This window comes from Amphibalanus amphitrite, unplaced genomic scaffold (assembly GCF_019059575.1).
Source record: "Amphibalanus amphitrite isolate SeventyFive unplaced genomic scaffold, NRLGWU_Aamphi_draft 001185F_arrow, whole genome shotgun sequence".
NCBI lineage: Eukaryota > Metazoa > Arthropoda > Thecostraca > Balanomorpha > Balanidae > Amphibalanus > Amphibalanus amphitrite.
The window spans coordinates 108,360-120,602 of NW_024882679.1; the positions used below are offsets into that span (position 1 = coordinate 108,360).

General features: G+C 48.1%; 1 protein-coding gene across 1 annotated transcript in view; it reads left to right on the forward strand.

Annotated features, from left to right (window-relative positions):
* Nucleotides 1–12,243, forward strand: part of LOC122370926 (TOG array regulator of axonemal microtubules protein 1-like) — a 49,500-nt gene that overhangs the window by 22,002 nt on the left and 15,255 nt on the right. Inside the window, exons 5-9 of the mRNA XM_043346874.1 lie at nucleotides 530–578; nucleotides 1,557–1,718; nucleotides 3,119–3,183; nucleotides 3,933–4,084; nucleotides 8,575–8,687. Of these exons, the coding sequence (XP_043202809.1) occupies nucleotides 530–578; nucleotides 1,557–1,718; nucleotides 3,119–3,183; nucleotides 3,933–4,084; nucleotides 8,575–8,687 (541 nt within the window). The remainder of the gene's footprint in view (nucleotides 1–529; nucleotides 579–1,556; nucleotides 1,719–3,118; nucleotides 3,184–3,932; nucleotides 4,085–8,574; nucleotides 8,688–12,243) is intronic.

Below are 12,243 nucleotides of genomic sequence, written 5' to 3' on the forward strand. Positions count from 1 at the left end.
TGAGTATCACTATTGTGTGGATGGGCCTGTGATGTTACATTCATTACAATACAATGCCGCCATTCTGTCCTAAATTCCGACCAAAGGAGTGCCCCCCCCCCCCCCCGGACAGCCGGGATGATGTGAGTGGCAGGCGTGACAGGTAAGCCGCCGGTCGCTCCGTCTGACCCCAATCGCCCCGGGCGGCGATTGATAGGGTCGCTCGTTAGGTGCCATCGCCCGTCACCTGAGCTGTGGCACAGGACGCGGGTGTGGCGGTGATGGGGATGTCACTGAGGCGAGGTAATATGAGACGCGTCTGCTAGGTTATCAGGTGTCGATAACACCGAGTCATGCTCGACTGACAATCCTCGAAGGTCCGACACTTCCTCGAGACGAGCAGCACCAAGCCCCCTGACGATAAATGTCCCAGGACTCATGATTTCATTCGATATGGTTGAACAATTTAACACGAACACGAACCCCATCCCTGTCAACACAACCAAAACGTTCTGGCTAGCGGATAACTTTACTCTTCCTATTGTTTCAGGGAAGCGCGTTGGATCGACTCTGGCAGGCAGACATCTCCACGAACAGAGGTGAGTCACGCGACGACCTCACCAGCAGTAATTTAGTCAGCCCGGACAGCTCACCGTCATTGGAGTTTGACGGCGCCTTGTTACGTCATATGTGAATGGGCCGAAGGACGCAGTTTGCCAGTAGTTAAATGTTTTTGCCGTTGCATGACATTCTATGAGATATTGTTATGATCAATGCACGGGGCAGACATTTGGGACGGTCGGCTACCGCTGGGCCGTCCCGTACCGAACGATAAGACGATGATGTGACGGGTAGTCAGCCATTTGGGAGGTGGGACCGCGCCGGGCGATAAGACGGTGCTGCGACCGGTGACTGGTGACCTGTGGTCAGCGATTTGGGACGTGTGGTCCTCGCTGAGCGATAGCCGTCTCTGATGGCCGGTACGGGCGTCACGACCCGGCCACGGACGCCCCGCCGCGATCAATCGGTGCCGGTCCGAGCTATCGCAGTGCCCCCCTCACACCACCCGCTGTTCCCCCCCCCCTACTAGAGCACCAAGGTCACGGCCGGTGGACGCGCCCTGCAGATATAGCGGAAACACATGACAGCATTCCAATAAACATGGTGCACGCAGTAACAGGCAATGCTTAGAGACGGTGGATACAAACGTCATTCAAACATGCAACGTATCCAACAATGGACATGCCAACACTAACTTTGGTTCCTATAACAGACCTCAACTCCGTCCTATACCTTCGCGAAGCTATAACGAACAGTTGGTATGTATAAGTCCTGAGCACAGTACCTCCTATAGGTACCAATCCGGACGGCGGACACTATGCATTCCACATTCTACAAACCATAGATAAATTTTGAAGAACCTGATTGACGTTTTAAGTAGCGTTACATTTGCTTACGGTTAGGTCAGAGAGCTGTCGGGAAGAAAACAGAATCGACTTGCAATTGACGATTTGACAATATACCATTAGGTACATACAGCGATTTCTGCAGCCCATTGAGTGTTGTCTCGCCGACAGGGTTCTCCGTCCTGCCCAGCAAGTACAGCGCCGACCGGGCCGGGTGGGACTACTCATCGACGCCGTCTCCGCCGCGCGACAGTCTGGGCCGTCCGTACAAGGGCTCCCCAACGAGCCGGCCGATTCTGGAGCCGCTGTCCGGCGGCCACCCTCGTCCACATGGTAAGGAGGGTTTACATCGTCCGGCGGCCACCATCGGCCGATTCTGGAGCCGCTGTCCGGCGGTCACCCCCGTCCACACGGTGAGGAGGGTTCACATTGTACGGCGGCCACTATCGGCCGATTCTGGAGCCGCTGTCCGGCGGTCATCCCCGTCCACATGGTAAGGATGGTTCACATTGTACGGCGGCCACCCCGTCCACATTGTGAGACTGGTTCACATTGTACGGCGGCCACCCCGTCCACACGGTAAGGATGGCTTACACTGTGCGGCGGCCACCCCCGTCCACATGTGTCAGTTCGATTCATAAATCATAGTTCATAGTTCATACCGTCCACAGGCGACAGTGAGGTCGGTTCATACCGTCCACAGCGGCACGGTGATGTCGGCTCACACCGCCCACAGCCCCACGGTAAAACAGGTTCATACCACTCACTACCGTTCACAGGCGCGAGGTGAGGCCCCATGCCGAGAACCGCCCACAGACGTACGGTGAGGTTCCCTGTGGTAATGAGCTCCTTATTTGTTCTACTCCTGAGACGGCGTGATGTAGGTATCCATCCCTCTTGAAGTAGGTATTGCATACATTTTTGCTAGCGATGTCAGTGGCGCTGCTTGTGTGATGTTCCTTATCTAAATATTTTGAGCACTAAGCTACGCGAATCGTCTAAATAGTCTTGGACTCACTTTGGGGCATTGGGCTCTGGCGGGCAGCCCCAAACTGCACCGATACGTCCGACCGAAGGCTCGGTTACCCACCGCCACCTACAGGAGAGCGTAGTTGGCAGTGCTGCCACTGGCGTCGCCCCCTGTCGGCGGGCGGTCCTCATTCCGTGAGCGTGACTGCTCGAGTGGCTGGGTGGGCTGCGCCTGCCCGGTTACCGGGGCACGCTCATTCAAACACGGAGTGGGCGTGTTTAGCCGTTGCCGCTCCATTCTTATCACTGTTCATTGCTCATATTTATTTTTACGGGATTTTACGGTGTCCTTGCCCAGGATACTGGTTCAACTCCATTAGAAGCACGTCTCTCCGAGGACCTTTAGAGCGCATTTGTGGCCTGCCCCACCGCGACACACCTATCCCTATCCCGTCCCACAGGACGGGATCGGTCGCTGCGGCACCTCAGCCGGTGGTCGACTCAACAATAGCATACCACAGTCAGCGATGTCGAATCCCCATTCACTCCCTTTCGGTCATGAATTTGCCTTTTGCTTTTCTACCATAACTTTTTAAGGTATTTTACCTTTCCGAGGCTGTCATCTCGTGCCTATTATCTGAGATGACATATCATGTGGAAACATGCTCAGTACCATCGTTAAATAGTAAAATTAAATGTATTTGATGTGACATTAATCTTTTTGCTGTTTATTCACTATTTTTATTGTGGCTTTCTATCCATAGATACCGATGCCACTCAATTTACTGGAACAACTTTTGGAGGAGCATCCGAGCGCAACAAAGAGCAGGTACGTCGAACGGCTCTTATGTTTACCTTTTTATATCTACTTTGTATATCTTCTTTTTAGATAGCGAAACACTTCAAATGGTTATTGATAAGATAACTAAACACGTGAATGCTTAACAAAATAAGAAATGCATAAATGTATGAATGATGGACGTATACAAACACACACGTATCTACAGCTCTATTTCACTTGCAGACTCGTGATTAAAAAAAAAAAAACGAGGGATTGTAGCCTGTAGTTGAACTGTGCAAATAATTATATCTTTATTTTATTATATTGTCGTGATCAAATGGATATCTTTTTAGAATAAAATGTTTTTTGCATCGATAATCATATCCACAACTTGCTAGCTATTTTCGGGATAATTTTCACGCCAACTGCATTTATACCTACGTGTCTGGTAAATGAGTCGTCCTCGGGCTAAATCAGTCGTCTTCAGGAGGCGTATGAAAATTGTATGCACGTTCCCCGTCGACTGGAGTCTGCACAAGGCCATGTCTGCAGTTGGTTGTGCAGCTCGGTTGGCAGTTGCAGTGAAATTGGTCTTCTTGTTTGAAATAAAAGTCTAGAAGTTTGTGACATAATTAATTCACATAAATCGATCGCTCATATTTCTTGTAGAACGCTCCTTACCTCTGCTTAGTTAAAAACGGTCATTTTGATTAATAGTTGTTAGAATATAGCAAGTTACCGCACTCGTGCCACTATGTGTGACCGTGCTATGAAATCTGATCAGCGCTCCATTTCAGTCAAAATATCATCGCCTTCCATCCCACCGTGAAGTTCTTACAATCAAAAGATCACCAGAACCAGTTGGAGACGAACTAAATCAAACACTTCAGCTGGCGGAACGGTCGCACCTGGTGTACGAAAAAGGTGGCGTCGGGCCCTCTAAACCCAAGTAAGTCTTTCAATTCTTGGAATCCAACTGTTTCCTCCTATCTTGGTCGCTCTCCGTTACCTGGGCTGGGCGGTCTGCACTGTTAACCGGGATATAACTCGTAAGAGGATCGACGCTAACCAAGGTATTCTCGTCCCGGGACGACCATTAGCGTGGCCGAGTGGCCTGTCCCCTGCACATTAGAGTGGACTGAACCGCTGTGACGTATAAACCCGCGGCTATCTGGGGTGTCAGCCAACTTCGCCGTCATGGGAGGATATTTGGCCACGACCAATTATTTCGAGAAGTAAAAAAGACGCCAAAGAAAACTGTAAACGAAACTCTAAACGGGCGCTTTCAGAAATATAGATGTTATTTGTCGCTCAGGTCAGTACTTAGGTAAATGTAGGTCAACAAAGGTCAACCTTTGCGATTTCGTGAATTCCGATCACGGATCCGACGAGGGAAGCTCATAAACTAAAAGAGCTCAGCTGAGACAGCGTGAGAAAGCAATCGATAATCGATGGCTCATCTAACGACCTTTCCGAATTATGTCAACAAATTTGACATTATGATCTTGCAGGGACATTTTCCAGTCATAACTTTTTCATCAGTATCTATGATAAAATTCTACCCACATCACATTGATTGATATGCTGTTACAACACTTGCCAAAACTCTATTGCCTCACCGAGTTGACTTTAAAGGTCGAAATATATTTTATTTGACGCGTTTTGACGAGATGACTACGATGATGGTAAAAGGCGATGCATCAGAAGTTGTTCCAGAAAAAAAAACGTTTTCCCAGAAAACGTAAATATAAGCTATTTCATCAGCTTTTATGTGGCGTTTTACCCCTAATAATGCTTGAGTTTTGCGCCATTTTGTCCACAAAAATATCAAAATCGGGGAAATCCGATCCTTCCTTTCGATGACTAATTGTGACCTAACCATTGACGTGACATAAACATAACAGCAGTACTTTCCTCATAAATATAGTCATTCGAGCACCGCCTATTGTGTGTCGCTACCTAGCTTGGGAGTCGAGTTGTCAGGGGTGGCGTTCAAACACCCTAGCATGGCGTGGGACCCAAGGAGCTCCAACGGGGTACGGTTTAAAATTGAAATAGATCAACTGTTTGTACATAGTAATGTTTGTAACATGTAAGTACATTTTTAGGTACAAGCGCCCCAGGTGGTTCGGAGGGAGAGGGGGGGGGGTGCCGCGGGGTCCGGCCTGTCGCTCGGCTCTGTTTGGCTGTCCATCGCTAGGCAACGGCTGCGGTGTGCCGACCGAAATCCATATGGCGGGAGCGAGAGCCGGGTGGCGGCCGAGCGGCTTACCTACCTGTGCTGAGCCGTAACGCGACGTTCCGGCACGGTAGATTCCACTGCTGAGCCGTGCAATTTTACTTTTAGGCAATTGCTGAGATTCGTAACGCCGCAAATCGTTAGCTGAAAAAGCGAACCGCATCTAAGGCGAGCACAATATTGGCACCTCATTTACCACCTCACATTTTTCTTTTTAATAAAAACGATTGATTTGACCCTAAGCGCTAAATGAACGTGGAAGACAACTTGAGTGTTTGGGCGTATACCAAGGTGATGTACTGACCCAAAAACATTATCTGTATATCAACCTTGACCTAAGCAAGGCCAACGCATAAAAAAACGTCTAAAGGTATATAATTGACGTCTGAAGGTATTTTGTTATACTACATAGATCATGGCTGGCGGTCGCGCGTACGGACCGATGACACTGGGCCCGCCACCGGGTAGCGGGTGCACCCCCTACCGAGGGGTCGATACGGCTCACAGCAGGCTGGGGAGGGGGATATACGCCGCCGGTGGTTGGCACTATTGACGCCATCAGGCATTCGCGCGGCGCCGGCGGCGGCGGCGGCGCGGCGGTGGCCAGTGTCTGTGCGACTTTGGAGCGTATGTGTGCTGGCGGCGGAGCACGGGGCCGGGTGGGTGGCGCGCTGCAGCCATGGGAGGCAAACCGAGCCGCCAACAGACGCCCGTGGAGCGAATACGGCACGACTCGGACCCCAAGTGAGTGGCGCCGGCCGGCGGTTCGTCAGGCGCACGGATCACGTGCGTAGAACAGCCTCTGAGGTCCTGCTGCCTGAGGGAATTCCTAGAGACGTTCCCGACCTATTCCCCGGAACAGGCGGAGAGGTATAGCTTAAAAGTGGGCTCGTTAGGCACTGAACGGAACCAAATTTTACCCGCATGAGTTGCTCGTTGAGAGGTTTCGATCGCAGGACCTCCCGCCGCGCTGTGACGTTGGCCGCCGCCGCCCGGTCGAAACGGTTTCGACGCATGTTGTTTTGATCGTGACATGAAAGGACCTACGATCAGTGCAGTGTATATCGGTGTGGCAGTATGTATGTGGAATGTAAATATAGTGGTTGCCTGGCCAACATGCTAGGCCAAAGTCGGTCAGAGTGTTAGGTCGTGTCCAGCAATGTTGACGCTTGACATACATGTCGACATATGTTGCTAGTGGTTTGGCCTTGATTTCTGGTGTAGCTCAACCCAGAATTACCGGGCCAAACGTTGTAGGACGTAAAAACGCACGTCACGTAGGCTAATATTAACCTTCCAGGCGGTGGGGGGGGGCAATTTTTTGCCCCCCCTTTAGTTTTTTCGATATATCTCGAGAACCGCTGCGCCGATCGTCACCAAACTTTCAGTACCCTCCCGGGAGCAGCTAGCGCACATGGTGACCAAAAATTTTTCCGAAGGCTATGATAGGTTGGCCGCTAATGACGTCAGAGTGACGTCATTTTTGCCATTTTCGACCCAAAAAAAGGTTTCGCGGGAAGAGCTGTCAGGCCTACAGCTTTAGAGATACAGAAAAATGTTTCAGACATAAAAGGTGTGGAATTAAAAGGGCTACAAAACTGCTATTTCGGTTTTTCAATTTTTTTGGATTTTGACCCCCAAAAATCAAAAAATAGATTTTTGAATATAATAGCCAAAAAATCCAAAAAGTTTTTTGAATTTCGAAAAAACGGAATATATGTGATAGCCCCTACCGCCTTCTATCTACATACCAAATTTGAGATCGATACCTCTTTTTTTGGCTAAGTTATAGCGAAAAAACTGTTCAAAATTGATGACGTCAAATTTTCAAACTCAATTTTTAGCAATTCTAGACCTCGTAGCGCAAAACAAAGACCACCATTACACTCCCCGTGACGAGCTGCATCGAATTGATACCCATTTTATGCAAAAATATCAACTTTGAAATTTGACCTTTTTTGACCTGACCTTGACCTGACCTCCACCAGAAAGTGACCTAAACCGTACCTGATGGTCTTATAACCAACACCATTGAGTTGGAAATGAAAAACTGGCCATAAAACATGCATCGCATAACCTTAGTAAAGTTGGGCTCATGTGGTGACCCTTGGTGACCTTTGGTGACCTGACCTGTGACCTGACCTGGTATGACCAGTGACCTCTAATAGCAACATATGTACTATACAACTGACGCCTTATCGCTGATTTTCGACAAAATGCGCTTTGCTCGGTGTTATAGCGCTTTCCCTAGAAGCCCCGTGAACGGTGAAACATTTTATCTTTGACCTGACCTGTGACGTCATCGGTGACCCCGAGGTCAATGAAATTTGGTTTCCCTCGACAAATTTGACAGGGCTATCGAACGCCGTTTGAATTTTCGGGATCCGTCCAGTAGTTTCGGAGATACGGGGGGGGGCAAAAAAGTGCCCCCCCCCCCCCCACCGCGTGGAAGGTGGCTGGTAGGCCCACCGCCTGCCGGGTTAAACCTCGCCAGATTTATCGGTTTGGTTGAACGCTGACCGTTTCGCCCCTAATTGAGTTAGGGCTTTGAGGAAAAAACAGCGTTTGTGTCGTTGCAAGACACAGCGAAACCTATCAATCATCTCAGGTCAACCGGTGACCTGAGGCCAGGTCAAATGTTCCTTGAAACGGGTTTGATTTGTAGTGAATAACTCTGCCACAAATGGTCACAGCCGCAATTTTTGGCACCATCGTGTTCGTCATGCTCAGGATTCAGGAACGTTGAATGATATATTTTTCCTTTGGAAAAGGTCAACGTAGGCTGCTGATTGACGATATATGTTCCCATTTTCTTGAAACGGTGAGGTCACATGACCGACCGAAGGTTTTTAGGAAAAACCCGATGCATACAACTTAACCTACTTAGGGAAGTTACCTTTTACGTCTCGTAAGTTTGACCTCTGCAAAAGATTCCCTGGCACAGAGAACGTTACGAGGTTGTGCTATTTTAGGACCACGCAGAGGTTCACTTATGACGTTATAGGTCAGTGACCTGACATGACCTGAAAATGTGGTTGGTGTCACCAGATCCGACCTTAATCAAAACGTAAAACATGTCAACTTTCAGCTCAGTATAGCCAACGCAACGCGCGTACGCGTTATACGAGTAATCACGGGAAAAAAATGCCGAAAAATACCGTACGTGAGCGATCCGTCTCACGTCGTCTCTGTGTCGTCAGCCCGCTGCAGGGGAAGTCGACCAGCTCCGCGCCCCAGCCGCCCGGTCACCGCTACAGCTACCACGGTGACAGTCCGAGCAGCACCAGCCTGTCTCCGACCCCCGGCGGACGCCGTGAGTAGACGGTCACCCCTGGATGCTCTGTCTCACCTCACTTTCCCCTTTAAAGGGTCTTGGCTTTTCTCACATCTCTGCGTGTGGTGCACTCGCATGGTCGCATCGGTGTGTAGTCGTGCCCTTATGCTATTCTGTCATCAAGCGGATGATTGATGGTCTTTGGCTTTGTGTTGTTTGAGACGCAGCCTTTCTTTGACCATATTCAACTAATTGATATAGATAGACAAATTGAATTATAAGTGGAAAACAATGGGAACGTTTTTGGTTATATTACTTTAAGTTGGCTACACATGTGTTTCGATATAAATCTTTTTCAAGCCATAAAGACAAAATAAAATGTAAATAATTCGCCTAAACATCAAAGTTGTCAAAATAGTTTGCGGCACAGATTAAAATTCAAATAGCAATGCTTCACACCCGTCGCTTCTCACTTTGCACTTCTAGTTTTTAGATCGTGCAAAATAAGTTCAGCCGTAAATCTGCTCAGTTTCACTTTTCCTGCATTACCATTTAGATTGTCAAAGATGTGAATATAAGCTGCTTCTACAGCCTGCCTATGCTTCTTTGTCAAACCCCTACACAACACAGACATATCATCCCAGTTGGGGAGATGTCCCGCCTCATCTACGTGTTGCACAAGGGCGTTGGACAGACGGTGGTACCTAAGGTCACTCTTATGCTCCTTTTGCCTGGTTTTAATGCCCCTGTATGTTTCACCGACGTAACATTTATCACATGCACCACAAGGAATTTTGTAAACGACACTATCCTCATTAGTAGAACCTTTCTTCTTCGTTTGCACAAGGTTTTTAATGGTCAGGCCCGCTGGGGATGAAATATTGATAGTTTCCCTTACAAAATTGTCCACAGCTTCTACTTCTTTTGATGCTGGGACTGAGAGATACCTCCTCTTGCTATTCCTTGTGGCGTTTGAAGCTCTAGCTCGTATTTTGACGGCCCTCTTCTCTAGCTGACATAAAAGACCTGGCGGGTACTTGAGTCCAATAAATACTTCTTTAATGTGGTTCAGCTCGTCCCTGATAAATTCTTCTGAGCAAATGCGAAGTGCTCGAAGATAAAATCCCAGCACGACTCCAGTTTTTGTTCGACTGCTGTGCGCCGAGTAGAAGTGTATCAGGTCATTCTTGTTGGTGGGCTTCCGGTACACTGAAAATACAGCCTTGTTGCCCTGATTATGGATGCACGCGTCCAGAAATGCAATAGTGCCATCTTCCTCCTCTTCGGAGGTAAATTGTATCTTCTGATGCACACTGTTCAGCTGCTGCAAAATACAATTTAAATCGACATCTTTGTTGATGATGACCAGAATGTCATCGACATACCGGAGCCAGGTCGTATCGGTACCAGCAATGCTCAAGAAGTGGTCCGCTTCTAATGTCTCCATGAAAAGGCAGGCGAGTACCGGGCTCAACGGCGAACCCATCGCCAGGCCATCAATCTGCTTCAGTCAAGCGGACCACTTCTTGAGCATTGCTGGTACCGATACGACCTGGCTCCGGTATGTCGATGACATTCTGGTCATCATCAACAAAGATGTCGATTTAAATTGTATTTTGCAGCAGCTGAACAGTGTGCATCAGAAGATACAATTTACCTCCGAAGAGGAGGAAGATGGCACTATCGCATTTCTGGACGCGTGCATCCATAATCAGGGCAACAAGGCTGTATTTTCAGTGTACCGGAAGCCCACCGACAAGAATGACCTGATACACTTCTACTCGGCGCACAGCAGTCGAACAAAAACTGGAGTCGTGCTGGGATTTTATCTTCGAGCACTTCGCATTTGCTCAGAAGAATTTATCAGGGACGAGCTGAACTACATTAAAGAAGTATTTATTGGACTCAAGTACCCGCCAGGTCTTTTATGTCAGCTAGAGAAGAGGGCCGTCAAAATACGAGCTAGAGCTTCAAACGCCACAAGGAATAGCAAGAGGAGGTATCTCTCAGTCCCAGCATCAAAAGAAGTAGAAGCTGTGGACAATTTTGTAAGGGAAACTATCAATATTTCATCCCCAGCGGGCCTGACCATTAAAAACCTTGTGCAAACGAAGAAGAAAGGTTCTACTAATGAGGATAGTGTCGTTTACAAAATTCCTTGTGGTGCATGTGATAAATGTTACGTCGGTGAAACATACAGGGGCATTAGAACCAGGCAAAAGGAGCATAAGAGTGACCTTAGGTACCACCGCCTGTCCAACGCCCTTGTGCAACACGTAGATGAGGCGGGACATCTCCCCAACTGGGATGATATGTCTGTGTTGTGTAGGGGTTTGACAAAGAAGCATAGGCAGGCTGTAGAAGCAGCTTATATTCACATCTTTGACAATCTAAATGGTAATGCAGGAAAAGTGAAACTGAGCAGATTTACGGCTGAACTTATTTTGCACGATCTAAAAACTAGAAGTGCAAAGTGAGAAGCGACGGGTGTGAAGCATTGCTATTTGAATTTTAATCTGTGCCGCAAACTATTTTGACAACTTTGATGTTTAGGCGAATTATTTACATTTTATTTTGTCTTTATGGCTTGAAAAAGATTTATATCGAAACACATGTGTAGCCAACTTAACACGCGCAGTGGAAGGGGGGGGGGGCGGATTTCGCCCACCCCTCCTGTTTTTCGCCAATAACTCGCGCCGCAAGCATAATATCAATGTGAAATTTCGGCTACCTGTCCAGAATTGAATTGCGGATCTTCTCGTGCAAGAAGTAAGAAAATCGGTTCACAACTTTTCTAGTAATAGCGGTGTAAAGTCAAACATCCTGCCGCCGCGGCGGCGCCGCGGCGCGGCGGCTGGCGCTAGCCATTACGCGCCGCCTGAATTGTAGACTGTGCCGGGGCGGGACGGTTCCGTCTTTACATCGCGCTCCTTACCGCTGATTATATTAGATTCGCGTCAAATTCGGTGAGAAGACTGAGAAATGTACAGGCAATCATATGATTAAAGAATTTTGAAAATCGGCCGGTAACAACTTGAGTTATGAGTGTGTAAACACAAAATTGTGATTGCCGCGTTTCCCGCGTCGGCCGATGCCGCTTCAGCCGGCGACATCTTACCCTTAGCAGGCTTCTAACTGCCATATTTATTGTTGGATTATCTAGAAATTCTCCATAAATACTCACAAATGTTTGTTCTTTCGTATAGTGAAATATTTTAAAAAATCGGCCGGTAACTTTTTGAGTTATCGGCGTGTAAACGCAAAAAAAGTCGCTAATATGGCAGATTTGACCACATTTGACCTCATTTGACCTTGAAGATATTGACCTAGGGTCATGAAATTCACACACAACAGAGTTCCCCATGGCCCCCACCTACCCTCCAAATTTCGTTTTTCTAGGTCCAGTGGGAGCTGAGATCTTAGGGGGGGCGACATCCGCCCCCCCTTCCACTGGGCGCAACCCTTCCACTGCGCGTGTTAAAGTAATATAACCAAAAACGTTCCCATTGTTTTCCACTTATAATTCATATTCAACTAAGCTCTGATGCATTATTCGTGTCTTGACCTTTTGATTGAAATACTCTTTTGTAGCTCC